This window comes from Rhinopithecus roxellana, chromosome 2 (genome assembly GCF_007565055.1).
Source record: "Rhinopithecus roxellana isolate Shanxi Qingling chromosome 2, ASM756505v1, whole genome shotgun sequence".
Classification (NCBI taxonomy): Eukaryota; Metazoa; Chordata; class Mammalia; order Primates; family Cercopithecidae; genus Rhinopithecus; species Rhinopithecus roxellana.
The window spans coordinates 128,404,702-128,423,153 of record NC_044550.1 but is presented as its reverse complement, the minus strand read 5'-3'; the positions used below and the strand labels follow the sequence as shown (position 1 = coordinate 128,423,153).

Here is an 18,452-nt window from a genome sequence, read left to right as displayed (position 1 = left end):
GTGAAAAGTCTGGAGGTGATTCTTTAAAGTCTCTTTAAGTTCTAAAATTGTATGATTCCTCCTTATTACTAACAAGTCAACTATCTCCTTGTATGGATCCCCTTGTTTGCTTTACAAATCTTTATAGGCCTCAGAACAGAACAGTTCCACAAATACATTAAGCCCCTTGAAAGGGGGTCTTAGCACATGCTGTTTCCTCTGCATTGAATAGACTCTCTCTGCCCATCATTGCTCACATTCTCACCCTTGGCCAAATGGCCTTCCCCAACCTCCACCCTTCAGAAAAAAAAAAAAAAAAAAAAAAAAAAACAACTGCATACAGGTCTACATTCTTGCCACCAAGGATTCCTCCACTCATAATTTGGTCTATTTTTAAACTGTCTTCCAGGGTAAATGCTATCATCCCTATCTTCAAAACAAACACTCACTAGAAACTATTAATTACAAGGAATTAATTTCAAAGATTTCTAAGAATTCCTCAGCCCAGTAGTTCATAACATAAAAGGAGAAATACAACTCAAGTTACATAAATTGTGATGTCAAATGCAGTTCTTTTTTAAAAAAAATACAAGAAGTTATATACATTTCAAATTAAGACAATTTTTTTTTCAAGATAGGCAGGTAGGAGAAGAGGGGTGAGTAGAAACACTATGTTTATTTCAACTACAATGCCATTTTCCAAATATTCTAGGAATCATTCTTTCTGTAATTGCCTTCAGTTCCTATGGCACAGTCTTGAATATGTTCAGTGGGAAAATAGCTAAATAAAACTTTGCTTAAAACTTGACTTTTTGATATCATTAAAAATTGCTGAGGGACAAGTCTTATAACTAAATTAAATTAAGTAATACCATTTCTGAACAACAATGCTGATTTTTCATATAGTCTTTCTCGCATCATAATACAAATAATCAAATGAATAAAACACAACTATCACAGTCAGATCAAAGAGTGTTTTTCAAGATCTAGAATACGTTTATTGCTTCTACTCTTAAGTTGCAGGAGGACCAAACCTTTGATTAAACTCCCCTCTTCATTTAGTAGTAATTACCCCATAAAAAGCTCTGCATGCCTGATAACTGTTCTAATACAAAATAATAAAAAATTGAGCTAGAAGGGGAGGAAATGAGAGAGATGGTCAACAGTAACAAGTGATTTTTTTTTTCTTGAGATGGAGTCTTGCCTTGTCACCCAGGCTGGAGTGCAGTGGCACGATCTCAGCTCACTGAAACCTCTGCCTCCCGGGTTCAAAAGATTCTCTTGCCTCAGCCTCCCGAGTAGCTGGGATTACAGGCGCCTGCCACCACGCCTAGCTAATTTTTGTATTTTTAGTAGAGATGGGGTCTCACCATGTTGGTTAGGCTGGTCTCTAACTCCTGACCTTGTGATCCACCCACCTAGGCCTCCCAGAGTGCTGGGATTACAGGTGTGAGCCACCACGCCCAGCCAATAATAAGTAATTTTTACTCATCCTAGTGAACCATGCTACAATAATTTCTTTAGTGGGGAGGGGCACCTTCAGCTCCTAATGATAACCGTGACAATGAGAGTAGGAGAATAGACTATACTGATTTTTAAGTTTGTGGACTCTTACGTGAAGTCATTGTATGGACTCTTACATGAAATCACTGAGGAGTCATGAGACAGCTGGCATTTTATAGTATGTAACAAAGGACAGCATTTCTTCCATATTATCTCTTCCTCTCACCGTAGATATTTTAAAACTTTATATCTTAACCAACTGAATGCAATGTGTGATTATGGATCAGATCCTGGACTTGGGGCTGGAGGGGCAGGGAGGGTGAGGAATAGCTATACAGGCATCAGTGGAACAACAAATGAAATTTGACTATAAGCTCTGGATCTCCGGATTCAACAACAATATATCAATGTTAAATGTCTAAATTTTGATTACTGTACTGTAGTTATAAAAAAGAATGTCTAAGGGTATGGATGGAGGGAATGTTAGTATCCCCCTATTCTGTCTTAAATAGATTTCAGCTTCCTAAAGACAGTGAATATCATTAAAGGAAGGTAAACAATTTGGCAAACTAAAGGAGTAATACCCTTGGACTTCGGACCTGGCATCATGGCCTCTTGAAGTAATTAATGACAAGAAAGGTCAGATCCAGGAGAGTAGAATAAAAACACAGATAATGAATCAGAAATGGGAGAAGAGATACAAGAAAGGAAACTGAGACACAAAGAAGAAAGTCGATACCACCTAATTTCAGAAACAAAGAAACTTGAATGTCTAAGAATATGAGTTTTCAAGGCATAATATAGTTGAGAATTTCCAGAGCCAGAATAATCCCATCACACACTAACGATTATATGTAGTATTTAGAGTCATGTCACTTTTGTTGTTGTTGTTGTTATATAGAAGATGGCTTGTTCTGTCGCCCAGTCTGGTCTCAAACTCTCTACCTCCTTATGTGTCAGGACCACAGGCCTGAGACACCACACCTCCCAGAGTCATAGCACTTTTTACAAGCTGGTAGACTGCCTGGTAATCTCTATCATTTGATGCAGATGCTTCCAATGGCCCAGTAGTACAAGAAATTATTCTTTTCCCACTCCACACCAACTCCCCAGAACCCTAGGAAGTGCTAAAAGATACAAACCTTCAGGTAAAGATTAGAAGGACCCAATAAACCTATAGTTTCCACTTGGGGAACTACCTAACATACAGATATAACTAAGGGAGAAACATCAGATCATCTCAGAACCTCAACAGACTCTTATCCCTGTATCACTAAGTCTCCAGGTTCCCAGGACTGGTCAAGAAAAATCCAATATGACCCGGGAGAGCCTATACAGATGAGAGATTTCCCAGGGTGTTTAAGAGACTCATGTCATCATACTTTTAAGTGATCGCCTGCCTCCACCATCATGTTTGTTAACCTAGGTAAAAGATTAAAGTTTCAAGCATCTCATAACAAGAGAATGCTCAATTTCGGTACAACCAGATTAAACAAGAGAGGCACTGTGGGCGGAGGATTACCTAGGTGCCGAGGCAAGAGACTGAAGGCACAAACTGCTTCAGTGTAATAAAGAAAATAGTTAGAATAAGAATAGTTATAATACAAATTAGATATAGAGAGGATCATGAACAATTATCAATCATTACTATAAACAGTATTAATCATTAGCTTTTAATATTACTCTTTGTTGCATTACTAATATAACCTAGGAATAACCGGTGGGTATAGGGTCAGGTGCTGAAGGGACATTGTGAGAAGTGACCTAGAAGGCAAGAGGTGAGTCTTCTGTCACACCCGCATAAGGGTCACTTGAGGGTTCCTTGGTCAAGCGGTAATGCCAGTGTCTGGGAAGGCACCTGTTACTTAGCAGATTGCAAAAGGAAGTCTCCTTTCCTTGGAGGAGTCAGGGAACACTCTGCTCCACCAGCTTCTTGTGGAAGGCTGGATACTATCCAGGCCTGCCCGCAGTCATCCGGAGGCCTAAACCCCTCCCTGTGGTGCTGTGCTTCAATGGTCATGCTCCTTGTCCACTTTCATGGTCCTCCTGTACTCCTGGTTCCTCTTTGAAGTTCATAGTAGATAGCAGTAGAAGAAATAGTGAAAGTCTTAAAGTCTTTGATCTTTCTTATAAGTGCAGAAAAGAAAACACTAACATATGCTGACTTCTCTCTCTCTCTGCTTTGGCTACCTAAAAGGGAAGGGCCCGCTATCCTGTAATCAGGTGACTTGCTTCACCCTTGTCTATCATTTAGAAGATTCACCTTCCTTACTCAGCCCCCTTGTCTTGTGTGCAATAAGTATCAGTGAGCCCAGCTGTTTGCGGCCACTCCCAGTCTCCGCGTCTTAATGGTAGTGGTCCCCTGGGCCCAGCTGCTTTTTCCTCATCTCTTTGTCTTGTGCCTTTATTTATTACCATCTCACGTCTCTGCACACAGGGAGAACACCCGCTATGCCCCATAGGGCTGGACCCTGCAAGGCACCTGTGGCATTTTGGGAAGAGCACTGAACTTAAGAGTCAGAATATCAAGGTTTGAATTCTAATTCTTCTACCTATTAGCAGTATGACAACCTTTCTGATTGTCATGGTTTACAACATACATTTATGTCATGGTTCACAACATACATAAATCCTAAATTTATCCTAGAGATGGGGAGATGGGGAGACCTCAATCCTAAATACATTTGGGATTGAGGTCTCCCCATCTCCCCATCTCTAGGATATCCAGTGTATCCAGCCATGCAACATGTTCTGAGTACTCACTCTGCCCTAGGCCCACAGAAATACAAAGATGGATATGAACCCTGCCCTCAAAGAGCTTGATATGGTTTGGCGATTTGTCCCTTCCAAATCTCATGCTAAAATATAATCCCCATTGTTGGAAGTGGACCTAGTGGGAGGTGGTTTGGGTCACAGGGGGCAGATCCCTCATGAATGGCCTGGTGCCCTCCTAGATGTTAATGAATGGGTTCTCACTCTGAGTTCACGTGAGACCTGGTTGTTTTAAAAGAGCATGGCATCTCTCTTGCTTGCTCTCATCATGTGATACACCAGGTCCCCTTTGCCTTCCATCATGATTGTAAGTTTCCTAAGGCCCCATCAGAAGCAGATGCTGGCACCATGCGATTTGTACAGCATGCAGAACAGTGAGCTAAATAAACCTCTTTTATTTATAAATTACCCAGCCTCAAGTATTTCTTTATAGCAATACAAATGGACTAATACACAGCTAAAAAGAAAAGAAAAGAAAAATACTTCTTCTATACTCCTCAGCACTTCTGACACCAAATGTGTGGCAGGGGGTGGGGTATCCACACCAGCCAACTCTCCAACTCTTGGCACACTCCAATTGAGTGTCCTACAATTTAACTCAATTCCGACACTAACTGCTCAGAATTAAGACAGACCCTACAGACTAAAGGATCACTCCTGGAATACTGCCCTCCGCTTCAGATGTCAATCACAAGTAGTGGATCCCCAGGTTACCGCAACTCCTGTCTGACTTGGCTACATATGGAGGTTCCCACAACCCCCTCCTTGGGTTCAAGAATTTGCTGGGACAAATCACAGAACCCAAGGAAAGTGTACTTACTATTACCAACTTATTACAAGGATATTTTAAAGGATACAAATGAACAACAGGATGAAGAGATACACAGGGTGAGGTCCAGAAGAGTCCCAAGCACAGGAGCTTCTGCCTCCATGGAGTTTGGGTTATACCACTTATATGGTTTGGCTGTGTCTGCACCCAAATATCATCTTGAATTGTAGTTCCCATAATCCCCAATGTGTTGTGGGAGGGACCCAGTGAGATGTAATTGAATCCTGGGGGCGGTTACCCCCATGCTGCTGTTCTCCTGATAGTGGGTGAGTTCTCACAAGATCTAATGGTTTTATAAGGGGCTTTTCCCTCTTTGCTCAGCACTTCTCCTTGCTGCCCCCATGTGAAAAGGTATGTGTTTGCTTCCCCTTCCGCTACCATTGTAAGTTTCCTGAGGCCTCCCCAACTATGCTGAACTGTAAGTCACTTAAACTTCTTTTCTTTGTAAATTACCCAATCTCGGGTATGTCTTTATTAGCAGTGTGAGAACCAACTAATCCAACCATCCTCTAGCACATGCACACATTCTTGTTCACGAATCTGGAAGCGCTACGAACCCCTTCAGTTAGGGATTTTATGGAGGCTTCACTACGTAAGCATGATTGATTAAATCTTTGGCTATAAATGATTATTAGCTCAACCTCTGGTGCTTCTGCCCTCCCTAAAGGTTGGAGGGTGGGGCTGAAAGTTCCGATCCTCTAATCATGTGGTTGGCTCCCCTGGCAACAAGATCCCCCATCCTAAAGTCACCTATTACTTTCCAAAAGTCACCTCATTAACATAAACATAGCTATGGCTGAAAGGGACTTGCCGAAATGTATATTTCTTATTATATTACACTATCACGGGAGCTTAAAATCCAGTAGGTAACACAGATATGTACATAGTCAGGTAGTCAAGACACCATAACAAAAATGTGTACAGAGCACAAAGGGGAGGAGGATCCATTCTACTTTGGGCAGGGGGAGAGAGAAAAGGCTTCTGAGAAAATGGGGATTGAACTATGTTAGAAAAGATAGGTAAGTGTTCCCCAGGCACTCAACAAATTTTTGATAGACAAAATAGACAGTGGCTGGATAGATGGATCCTGGCAGGCAAGCAGAGGAGTATGTCACTCCAAATAAATTGAAGAGTATTAGCAAAGGCACAATGTGAAAGGGCAACTGTAAGTAGGAGACATAGCCAGGAGAGGAGGAAGAAGAGAAGAAGAAAAAATTGCATCAAGTACCTTGTATTCCAGACTAAGGAATGTTAACTTGATCCTAGAGAAGCTATGGGTTTTGCAGATGAAAGATGAAGATCCAGATATTGGATCAAGTAGGGCAGTAATCCACCTAAAACTGGGGTTGGGAGCTGCAATAAGCCTGCAATAGAGAGAATTCACCAATATGATGCTTAATTTTATGTGTCAACTTGAATGGGCCATGGGGTAACCAGATTAAACATTGCTTCTGAGTGTGTCTGTGAGAGTGTTTCCTAGTGAGATCAGCGTTTGAATCTGTGGACTCAGGAAGCAAACTGACCTCCCCACTGTGAGCAGGCATCATCCAACCCTGAAGAGAACAAAAGGTAAGGAAAGAGGAATTCACCCCTTTTTTCCTGCCTCACTACTTGGGCTGAAACATCCCATCTCATCATCTCCTGTCCTCAGACTGGGATTCACAGCATTGGCTGTCATGGTTCTCAGGCCTTCAGACTCAGACTGAACTACATCACCAGCTTTCCTGGGCCTCCAGCTTGTAGAGAACAGATTGTGGAACTTCTTGGCCTCCACAATTGTGTGAGCCAATTCCTCACAATGTATCTCCTTTTATGTACATACATACACACATACACATATATACACAGTATCCTATATATATTCTTTTGGTTCAGTTTCTCTGGAGAATGCTGACCGATACAATAGTAACTGGTAACAGATCCAATGTGTGTTGGGGTTGAAATGCTGATGAAACAGAGGAGTTAAGAGTGTGAAAAGATATTATGTGTCAATTATAAATTTAAAAATTAATTTGGGCTGGGCGCGGTGGCACATGCCTGTAATCCCAGCACCCTGGGAGGCCGAGGCGGGCGGATCATGAGGTCAGGAGATCGAGACCATCCTGGCTAACACAGTGAAACCCCATCTCTACTAAAAAATACAAAAACTTAGTCGGGTATAGTGGCGGGCGCCTGTAGTCCCAGCTACTGGGGAGGCTGAGGCAGGAGAATGGCGTGAACCCGGGAGGCAGAACTTGCAGTGAGCTGAGATAGTGCCCCTGCACTCCAGCACTCTAGTCTGGGCGACAGAGCAAGACTCCGTCTCAAAAAAAAAAAAAAAAAAAAAATTAATTTGAAGAAAGTATAAAGACAATATATATGCAAAAAAATGTTTTAAACTATAGATTGGAGAAAATTATTTTATAAAGTCCAACGAGACAGTGGTAGATCCAGGACAAAAACCCTCTCAAGTGTTAATTCTCTTCCATCACAAAGAAAATTTTTTTTAAAAAGTTATAATTGAAAGTAACAAATAAAAATATCCATAAAACTTTTACAATAAAATGTTATCTGTATTATGGAGCGCTAACTTCAGATGTTTAGAATTTTTTTTCAGATTTTCATTGAAATATCAAGATTATTTCAAAGATAGGCTTTGAAGAAATACACCTGCAATTTCTGGAAGGTGTGTGCAATCTCTTGTAGGCTGTATGTTGTGCAAGTTTTTAATCTTTCTAAGCCTTACTTCTGCATTTTGAAATTAAGTCTAACAAGACTCAATACAGAATTTTTTGAGAAATAAGGGAAATAATGCATATAAAGTACTTAGCACAGTGGTTAACTTGTACTTAGTGCTCAATAGATTGTATCATTTTTACGACTAATGTGCAGAAAAGAGCTAACACAGCAGGTTCGAGGCTGCTGTCCCAAGAAAGGCCTGTTTACAAGGCTGATCCTTGCTGTGCATCTTGGAACTTGGACTTTGAGAGGGTTCCACTATTCCCAACACTGATGAAGTGGCTCACTGTACCCAAACTGTACAATGTAGTTCATGCTGAAGACCTGCTTTCCTTCTGCAGTCTGGAACCTTGGTACACTAGGCACAGCCTCCAACAAAAACCTCAGGCACTGAGTCTCTAATAGCACGACATTTCACAATTGTCACAATTTGATGCTGGAGGAATTACACACATCCTCTGGGACTCTACTGGGATAAGATTCTTGGAAGCTTACACCTGGCCCCACATGCCTTTTGCCTTTGCTGATTTTACTTTGTATCCTTTTGCTGTAATAAATCATAGTTATGAGTATGACTCAGTGCTGAGTCCTGTGAGCTGTCACAGTGAATCACTGAACGTGCAGGTGGAGTTGGGATCCCTGGCACAATGAGTTTCCCCATTCCTTCAACTTTGTAAGTTATTTGCCAGTTTCCATGCTGGGCAGTACAACAAACAAAAAGCCAACCAAATTAAGAGCTCCAAAGTCCAATTCTAAAAATTCCTGATTTCTTAGCTAACAATAGTTGCAAATTTACATACTACTTCAATTTTTTAAATTCAAACCTCAACCTATAGAAATCGATTCCTCGTTTTCTTTCTCACTATTATTTGTAGATCTTTTTCCTGACCAAACTCCAGCACTGCTCCTCCCTGGCTCCCATCTCATTATCCCACAGAGCCTCCACTGAAACATCAGGTGGTCTGTTCCCTGTGTCATTTAGCCCCCTGACTAGAAAGCAACATCACTTATGACATCTCCAGTGTCCTGTGCTCTGTGTTATCCTGAATAGGATCAAATAATATAAACTTCCAGGAAGATCTTTTTTCAGTTCATTGGAACATGAGGAAATATACATGAATTAACTAACTACCAGAGAGAAAGGAGGACAAACTAAAGAATGACCCACAGCAGAAATTGAAATACAGGTTTTACAAAATTAGACTGAGGAAATGGTTTAAGTGAATTTCTTGTCATCTAGAATAGGATTTTCAGCATATTTCAAAAAGCACAGAAAGGTTTATTACATAATAGGAAGAATTTCAAGAAAAGCTTGCTGTCATGATGTTGAAGAAGCTGTCCAGGGAATAAGGAGAAGATGGATGTCTTCTGTCTGACATTATGAACTGAGAGTTTTAACAGAGTATTAGCGGCACTTGGTGGCCACAAAGAAACCACAAATCACAGTTACTAGATCAATCAATAGCCTCCTCATTGTTTTTCTATTGAAAATAGGAGAACTATGAACAATAAAACTAAATATCTCTAGGGCTATTTTATTCCTGAATGGCCCCTGTGGTTCTAATTTACTTCTGGAGTCACAGTTTTTAACAAAAATTATTTTGAAAAACCTGTTGATTTGCAGAGATTACTCATGTCACATCCTTTTTTTCTCTTTCTTATTTTTCCTTTTTTAGATGGGAGTCTCGCTCTGTTGCCCAGGCTGGAGTGCAGTGGTACAACCTCAGCTCCCTGCAACCTCTGCTTCCTGGTTCCAAGTAATTCTTCTGCCTCAGCCTCCAGAGTAGCTGGGATTACAGGCACCCACCACCACACCCAGCTACTTTTTTTTGTATGTTTAGTAGAGACGGGGTTTCACCATGTTGGCCAGGCTCGTCTCAAACTCCTGACCTCAAGTGATCCCCTCACCTCAGCTTCCCAAAGTGCTGGATTACAGGCATGAGCCACCATGACTGGCCCTCACATTCTTTTTTGAATCGCAGCTTCCAGGGATAGGGAGATGGAAATCAGAATATTGATCTGTTCATGTCCTCAGTAAGACTTCCAGTCAACAGTAGGCTATTAGTAGTTAAGTTTGGGGGCAGTCAAAAGCTATATGCAGATTTTTGACTGCACGAGGGTTGGTGTCCCTAACCTGCATTGTTCAAGAGTCAACTACATATTAAAATCAAATTATAACAAATTATTACCATATAGCAAAAATGTGTAAATGTTTCCCTTAAAATCTGTTTTAGGTTTCAAAATAATTCACATTTCTGGTAACAGTCCTTGTCCAAAACACTTTTGGATTTTTTAATTTTTTAGATTTAACAAAGCAAATATAGCACATATACCATATATTACATAATAGTCCCAGCAGGGACTAGGGCAGCTCCACATAATCAAATACATTAATATTTCTGCACACATATACACATACATATACACACACACAGGTTTTGTAACTAAGAGTTTTGAGGTTTTGGTTTTCAGCATTTGGGGGACTTAAGGATAAAGGAGTATGGTCCTAAATTACATGAACCTGCAGAATACCACAGGTCACAATGACAAGCCACAGCAGAAATTAAGAGTTGAGGACCATCATGAGACACAATGCCATTCCATCTAAAATGGGGGAAACCAAACCACAGAGAAATTAGTGGGAGAAAAAAATACAACTAAATCAACTTCTGAGGAAAATACTCTAGAAAAAAAAAAAAAAAACAGAATTAAAACTAAACCAGGGCCGGGTGCAGTGGCTCATGCCTGTAATCCCAGCAGTTTGGGAGGCCCAGGTGGGTGGATCACTTGAGGTCAGGAGTTCAAGACCAGCCTGGCCAATATGGTGAAACCCCATCTCTACTAAAAACACAAAAATTAGCCAAGTGTGGTGGCGTGTGCCTGTAAATCCCAGCTACTTGGGAGGCTGAGACAGAAGAATTGCTTGAACCGGAGACGGAGGTTACTGTGAGCTGAGATCATATCACTGTACTCTAGCCTGGCAACAAAGCAAGACACTGTCTCAAAAAACAAAAACAAAAACAAACAAACAAAAAAAAGAAAATAAAACTAAACCAGGATCACCAACAGTCCACTGAAACCAACTGCATAACAGCATACGGTTAACCATGGGCAACTCAGCCCCTGGTCATTCCCTGGAACCCAAGGATATTTGTAGCAGAGATGGCAGTACGTGGCAGTACTAGCAAATGCCACACCCAACATGTCAGGAGCAAAAGAACCAGAGGTGACCGCACATTCAAGTCCTCATCTAGCGGTGGAAGGAGAAGCTAAGCCACCCACAAGCCAGGAGTGTGCTAACCATACATTCGCCTGTGCCATGTGCTCACTGGCCAGGTTTTTTAGTGAGCTGCTTTCTCCCTGTTGCCATCAAGGGAACTTTGTAGTAGCTACTTATCACAAAAACAATGAATGTTTAAAAACTCTGCTTCAGGTCAACTTCGATAACGTGTTGAGTCCACCAAATCACTAACCAGTTTTAAGTAACTTCTACTTAATAATGAAGAAATATTCATATAAGGCAATGGACATGGATACAATTTATATTTGCTAAAGAAGACTTTGATACATAATAGGCTGTTTACAGGAGAGAGCCATATGTACAATACACCTTACAAATTCCATGAGGATCTAAAAGTAATGTAATCTAATAGATTAATTCAGTAGGTTAATTATAATAAACCTATAATTAACAGATTTGTTAATTTATATCTATATTCTAAACTTCATCTTTCAAATCCAAATGATAATAAATCATTACTTCATTAACCCAAAGCATTTTCAATAAGATTGGAGAGGGAGGCAATATTATAAAATCGTTATCCACACAGAAAGCAGCAAAGTAAATCGTGATTGTCTCCTACCTCTGCTCGACCCTCATAGTAGGTTAGCATGGACTTTGTAAGTACAAAAAGTCTCTCTTTGTAGTTTAAGGGCGATGTCTTCTTTTTCTGCTGTGATCTTTTAATAAGAATCTCCTCCAAAATAGTGTTAAAATTCATCTCCGTCTTCTGATTACTCCTTCTCCTGCCACTGAAGATCCCAGTATTCTACAGTGAAAAAAGAAACAGTTAAAATGTGACAGTTTAATTTTCTATGGATGTTGCCATTTCAAATTACCAAAATTGGCTTCACCCTCACCCCTGCTGGAGCAGATGAGTGTTGATCTCTGTGCCCGAACTGAGAATGCCTGGGGCACAAAAATTCAACCTCCTCTCCTTTTCCAGTCTCCATCCTGCTCCTCCACGGCTCATCATTTCATGGGAAAAATCTAATCAAGGTTCTTCATGATGATGATTCATTCCTTTTTACCTACTACTACCCTTAGCTTTCTGGGGCACTCCTACTGTTTGATTGCAGGGAACAAATATCTCAGATGGAAAAGCACATTTCGTCCACTGCGTGGCTGATTTACACTGGCATTTGAATTGCTTCAGGATCTTGGTTCACAAAACAGACAACCTTACAGACACAGCAGACTCATGAACAAAATGAATTAGCATAGTGGTGGATATGATTCATACTCCAGCTCTGATAAGGATGTAATCTCAATGAAGCATCCTAGTTACCAGTGCCACAAGGATGTTCTCTGGTGTCTACACTACCATGCTCCAGAGTTATCTTCCCAATGGCTCCCGTCTCCACCACAGGAGAAATGGAAACCCACCAGTCATACTCAACCTGCTCAGGGCAGAGTCCACCTGGATAAGAAAGTCTCAGCCCTCTAACTCCAGGCTATCCATACCTAGACTAAGCCTTTTAAAATTCAACACTATTTAACTATCTGAAAACCCAAAGATATTCAAAAAAAAGGCCTGAAGATTAATATTTGAGACAAGTTGAACTAACAACAGCCGCTCCTTCACTTGCCTCCACCGTGCCTTTAAAGAAGTAACTGTGGCTGGGCACAGTAGTTCACGCCTGTTACCCCAGCACTTTGGGTAGATTACTTGAGGTGAGGAGTTCAAGAGCAGCCTGGCCAACATGGCAAAACCTCGTCTTTACTAAAATGACAAAAATTAGCTGGGCGTGGTGGTGCATGCCTGTAATCCCAGCTACTCAGGAGGCTGAGGCAAGAGAATCACTTGAACTCGGGAGGCGGAGCCTGGAGTGAGCCAGACAGCACCACTGCACTCCAACCTAGGTGACAGAGCAAGACTTTGTCTCAAAAAAAATAATAAATAGGCTGAGAGCGGTGGCTTACGCCTGTAATCCCAGCACTTTGGGAGGCCGAGGTGGGTGAATCACCTGAGGTCACGAGTTCAAGACCAGCCTGGCCAACATGGTGAAATCCCATCTCTACTAAAAATACAAAAAATTAGCTGGGCATGGTGGCAGGCGCCTGCAATCCCAGCTACTTGGTAGGCTGAGGCAGGAGAATCGCTTGAACCTGGGAGATGGAGGTTTCAGCGAGCCGAGATCTCACCACCTTGCACTCCAGCCTGGGCAACAAGAGCAAAACTCTGTCTCAAAAAATAATAATAATAAATAAATAAATAAATAAATAAATAACTGCATACTAAAGGACAGAGGCAAGAAGAGTCACATGAACAGCATTAAGTGGCTGACAGCACGGCCGGTAACTGGACAGGGTTAGCCACTGAGGAATTCCACCATCTTCATACCCAATTCAACACCTCCAATGCACCCTTTAATTTCCTATTACTGATTGGTCATCATCCAATCAGGCCCCTCCATTTTCTGTAATGTTCCTTTATAACAGCTTCACTCTGAACATCAGTTCCTTCATTTATAAAGTATGTAAGGAAAGACCACAAGGTCAGTGTGAAGTTTAAATGAGATATGGGCAAGAACTGACTATGAAAACACTACACAAATGTTTATCATCATTTTTAATTGCACGGTTATTTTCCTCACTCAGAGCATTACAATCCCATAATTGGACCATGAGAGTAGCTTTCCAATTGGTCTTCATTTCCTCAAGTTCTTGCCTCCTTTTATTCAAACTACCTATCCATCACTCCCATTGGATCAATCTTCAGAAATTCAGCACTGTCATTTCATTCATCAGAAATCCTCAGTGCCTCCCCGCGACCTGCAGAGTAAAGCTAAAATTCCTTGGTCTGACACTAGAGACTGTCCACATTCTGGCTACAGCCTACCGGCCCATCTTTACTTCCACCATATTCCAATCAAAATAGTCTTCCAAATCTCCAGAGATTCCCCTCACAGCATTCACTCCCTGGCCTAGTGGACTCTCTACTTTCCACCTATGAAGACTATACCAGCTCAAAATTCCCCTCCTTGATGTTGTCTCTCCTAATGACTCCTATTAATTAAAAATCTTCCCACTCCTGGGCCATAATTTCTGTCACTCATCATAGAGCTAATCATATTCTGCTACATCTACAGCAATTAATGTACATATTTTTAATTCTCACTTAGCTGTTAAGGAATGGTTCTCAACCTTAAGTGTATATTAGAATCACCTAGGGAATTTCATTTTAATACAGATGTCTAGGCTCCACTTCCAGATTTTTTTATTCAGTTGGTCTGGGGAGGAGCCCTGGGCATCATGATTTCATGTACAGATAGAATTGAGAGCCACTATCTTAAAGGAAGACACTGGGCTCTTGAACCTCTTAATCCCACTCCCAGTGTCTACAGTAGCCTCTCAGTAGCAGCTAAATCACAGAACTAATTAACCCAATAGCCACCTTAAGCTAAGGAGTCACAGAAAAGCTCTTGCCCCTTTTGCATCTAAGTTGGTCTTCCTTATTCCATATTAAAATTTTGGCGCTCCATCCTTCTTTCCTAAGAAACTGTCAGAATGCAAGTACCATTTCTTTGGAAATTATCTTTTCATCTTTGTGCAACACATTTTCAAGGGTGAAAATGACAACTTATAAGAATGGATACCAGGGAAAAGCAAGCAATGCTTTCATAAACGGGCCATGTGCAAACATGTAGTTCCCAATACAGTGAGCAATACCATTGTTAACAAATGGAAGGCAGACTTTTGGAAGGCCCACAAGGATAAATGGGGCGGGACTCATAGGCAGTTCTAGAAGCAAAAGGTCTCAACATCAGGGGCAGAAAAAACATTCATGATGAATGTCCTGGGGAAAAAATCACCTTATCTGTTCATGTGTGGTGGCTCATGCCTGTAATCCCAGCACTTTGGGAGGCCAAGGCAGGAGGATCACTTGAGGTCAGGGGTTCAAGACCAGCCTGGTGAAAATGGTAAAACCCCATCTCTATTAAAAATATAAAAATTAGCTGGGTGAGGTGGCAGGTGCCTGTAGTCCCAGCTACTTGGGAGGCTGAGGCAGGAGAATCGTTTAAACTGGGGAGGCGGAAGTTGCAGTGAGCCAAGATCACACCATCGTACTCCAGTCTGAGCAAAAGGGCAAGAGTCTGTCTAAAAAAAAAAAATCACCTTATCTGACTTATATGTGCGATTACTTGTCTTATACAGAATCATACCATTTAAGTTGAAAGGAATCTTAGTTCACCACCTAATCTATCTCCCTCAAGAAACTGAAGGTCGGAAAAGTTAAATGGCTTACTCAAGGTCACACAAGCCAAGACTAGAAAAAAGTCTCCTAGTTCCTACTTACGGGCTCTCCCTACCCTTCTATCCCATACAATTAAAGTCCACCACTGTTGTTATAATTCATTGGCCAATGGGAAGTCCTGGCCAAGAAAACTACTAAAGTTCAGAGAGACACAAATGAAGGAAAAGTCTCCTCATGTAGACTTCCAGCCAAAGATGGAGTGCTGAATGCACACTTTGCATTGGCTCCTTCCTGAAATTCCATTAAAAACAGTTCTGTTGTTGTTGTTAAGGAACTGACTCTCAAGGAAATAGAAAACAAAAAAAGGAAAAAACAATAGAATTTTGGAAACTGGAAAACAAATAAGTATGTGGCAGGCCCCGCTGAGGTGAAGCCTGGAAACAACTCAATTTCTTCTGCAAAACCTCCAAATAGCTCAAGAATCACCAGAATATGGTATTTCTAGAAGTGGTGATGAAGAAGGGATTAAAGCAAAAGAATTTTTGGCAAATCAGTTTAAGAAACAGAATCCCCTGGCACCAAAAGCCAAAATTGACATATGGGAACTAATTAAACTAAAGAGCTTCTGCACAGCAAAAGAAACTACCATCAGAGTGAACAGGCAACCTACAGAATGGGAGAAAATTTTTGCAATCTACTCATCTGACAAAGGGCTAATAGCCAGAACCTACAAAGAACTCAAACAAATTTACCAGAAAAAACAAACAACCCATCAAAAAGTGGGCAAAGGATATGAACAGACACTTCGCAAAAGAAGACATTTATGCAGCCAACAGACACATGAAAAAACACTCATCATCACTCACCATCAGAGAAATGCAAATCAAAACCACAATGAGATACCATCTCACACCAGTTAGAATGGCAATCATTAAAAAGCCAGGAAACAACAGGTGCTGGAGAGGATGTGAAGAAACAGGAAGAGTTTTACACTGTTGGTGGAACTGTAAACTAGTTTAACCATAGTGGAAGACCATGTGGCGATTCCTCAAGGATCTAGAACTAGAAATACGATTTGAGCCAGCCATCCCATTACTGGGTGTATATCCAAAGGATTATAAATCATGCTGCTATAAAGACATATGCACATGTATGTTTAATGCGGCACTATTCACAATAGCAAAGACTTGGAACCAACCCAAATGTCCATCAATGATAGACTGGATTAAGAAAATGTGGCACATACACACCATGGAATACTATGCAGCCATAAAAAAGGATGAGTTCGTGTCCTTTGTAGGGACATGGATGAAGCTGGAAACCATTATTCTTGGAAACCATCATTCTCAGCAAACTATCGCAAGAACACCACATGTTCTCACTCATAGGTGGGAATTGAACAATGAGAACACTTGGACACAGGAAGGGGAACATGACACACCACAGCCTGTCGGGTAGGGGGAGGGGGGAGGGATGGATAGCATTAGGAGATATACCTAATGTAAATGATGAGTTAATGGGTGCAGCACACCAACATGGCACATGTATACATATGTAACAAACCTGCATGTTGTGCACATGTACCCTAGAACTTAAAGTATAATTAAAAAAAAAAAAGAAAGAAACACAGTCCCCGATCCTCTCCACTTCCATGCCATATAGATCTAGGTGACTAACCCTCCTCAACCCTGGGAGAAAACTAGAGGTTTATTTCTGAAGACTATAAAACGTAGGGTCTCTATCCTGGGAGAGACTAAGTACAGTTGTGGCTGGGATTATCACACTGAAAAGGAGGAGCTTAAGTGAAACTGTACAAGTGTACATAACAATGATGACGCTACTCAGCAGTCTTCTTCCATCTGGCTCCAGGACATCAGTACTGGACTAAGGGAAAAATCTTGAAGACACAGACATAGAAGTGTCCCCCTAAAAATGGCACAGCCAGACTACCCTATAGTTAAGCCCACAGTTAGCAAGGCCCCACTACCATGCATGAAGCTTCCAATTGACACTTTTTTCTTTTTTTTTTTTTTAACAAGAAGAGGTCTGGTTATGTTACCCAGGCTGGACTCAAATTCCTGGGCACAAGTGAACTCCCTGCCTCAGCCTCCCCAAGTAGCTGAAACTACAGGTCCACATGACCACGCCCAGCTCAACTGACTTTTTAAAGTCCCACTCTGATAAATGAGAGGAAGCCAAGGATCACCAGACAATTGAGGAAAGATTATAATAGGAATCCAAGGTCAAAGAACAAATGCAAAAAAAGCAAGTTGGAAGAAACAAAAGTTGTGCAGAAAAAAAGAAAATGTTAAAAAAAAAAAAACTCAATAAAATCAAAGAATTAAGGGGAATATACATGCATGAAACAAGGTCAAGATGTGGCCAAAATAAGAAATAGAGGGCCAAAAAAAAAAAAAAAAAAAAAAGAGGAGCTATTAGAAATCAAAAATAAAACAGCAGAAATTAAAAACTCAATGGAAAAGTTAGAACATAAAATTGAGGAACTCTCCCCAGAAAATAAATAAATAAATAAAATTAAAAAATTAAGAAACAGAAAACATAATGAAATTACAGAACTCACCCAGAAAGTTCAGCATCTAAAAACCAGAAGTTCCAGAAAGAGAAAGCAAACAAGAGTAAGAAAACAATCAAAGAAAATTTTTAGGAAAATTTCAAACTGAAGGTTATTTTCAGATTGAAATATAACCAAATTAAGGCACTTCTTGTAGAATTTCACAACTATGGGGATAAGCAAAATATTCAGCAAGCTTAAATGTAAATTTCATAAAAAGGATCAAAATTCAGAATGGTAATCATCAAGGGTAATGCTAGAGAGTAGAAGACAATGAAGAAAAACTCAGAAAGAAAGTGATTTCTAACCAGAAATTCTATAATCAGCCAAAGTGCCAATGAAGTGACAGGAGAATAAAGACATTTTTCAAATATGCACAAGGCTTTAACAATTTTATCTCTTGTTCACCTTTCTCAAAAAGCTAGTTGGGGATGTAGCCAAAATACCAAAACAAAGCAGGAAGCCAAAACAGCAAAAACCACAAGAATTTAGGAAACAAACATTCCAACACAAGAAAGAGGTAAAGGGACCCCCTCCCCCAATAGATGCTGAAGGGAAATCCCAAAATGAATGACACTGAGCAGCTGGTCGAGAGTACAAC

At 40.7% G+C, this 18,452-nt stretch overlaps 1 protein-coding gene across 3 annotated transcripts in view; it reads right to left on the bottom strand.

Annotated features, from left to right (window-relative positions):
* Nucleotides 1–18,452, bottom strand: part of TEC (tec protein tyrosine kinase) — a 140,173-nt gene that overhangs the window by 80,074 nt on the left and 41,647 nt on the right. For all 3 annotated transcript variants that reach the window (XM_030923641.1, XM_030923650.1, XM_030923636.1), the window contains one exon: nucleotides 11,665–11,850. In XM_030923641.1, the coding sequence (XP_030779501.1) occupies nucleotides 11,665–11,802 (138 nt within the window). In that variant the 5' untranslated portion in view covers nucleotides 11,803–11,850. The remainder of the gene's footprint in view (nucleotides 1–11,664; nucleotides 11,851–18,452) is intronic.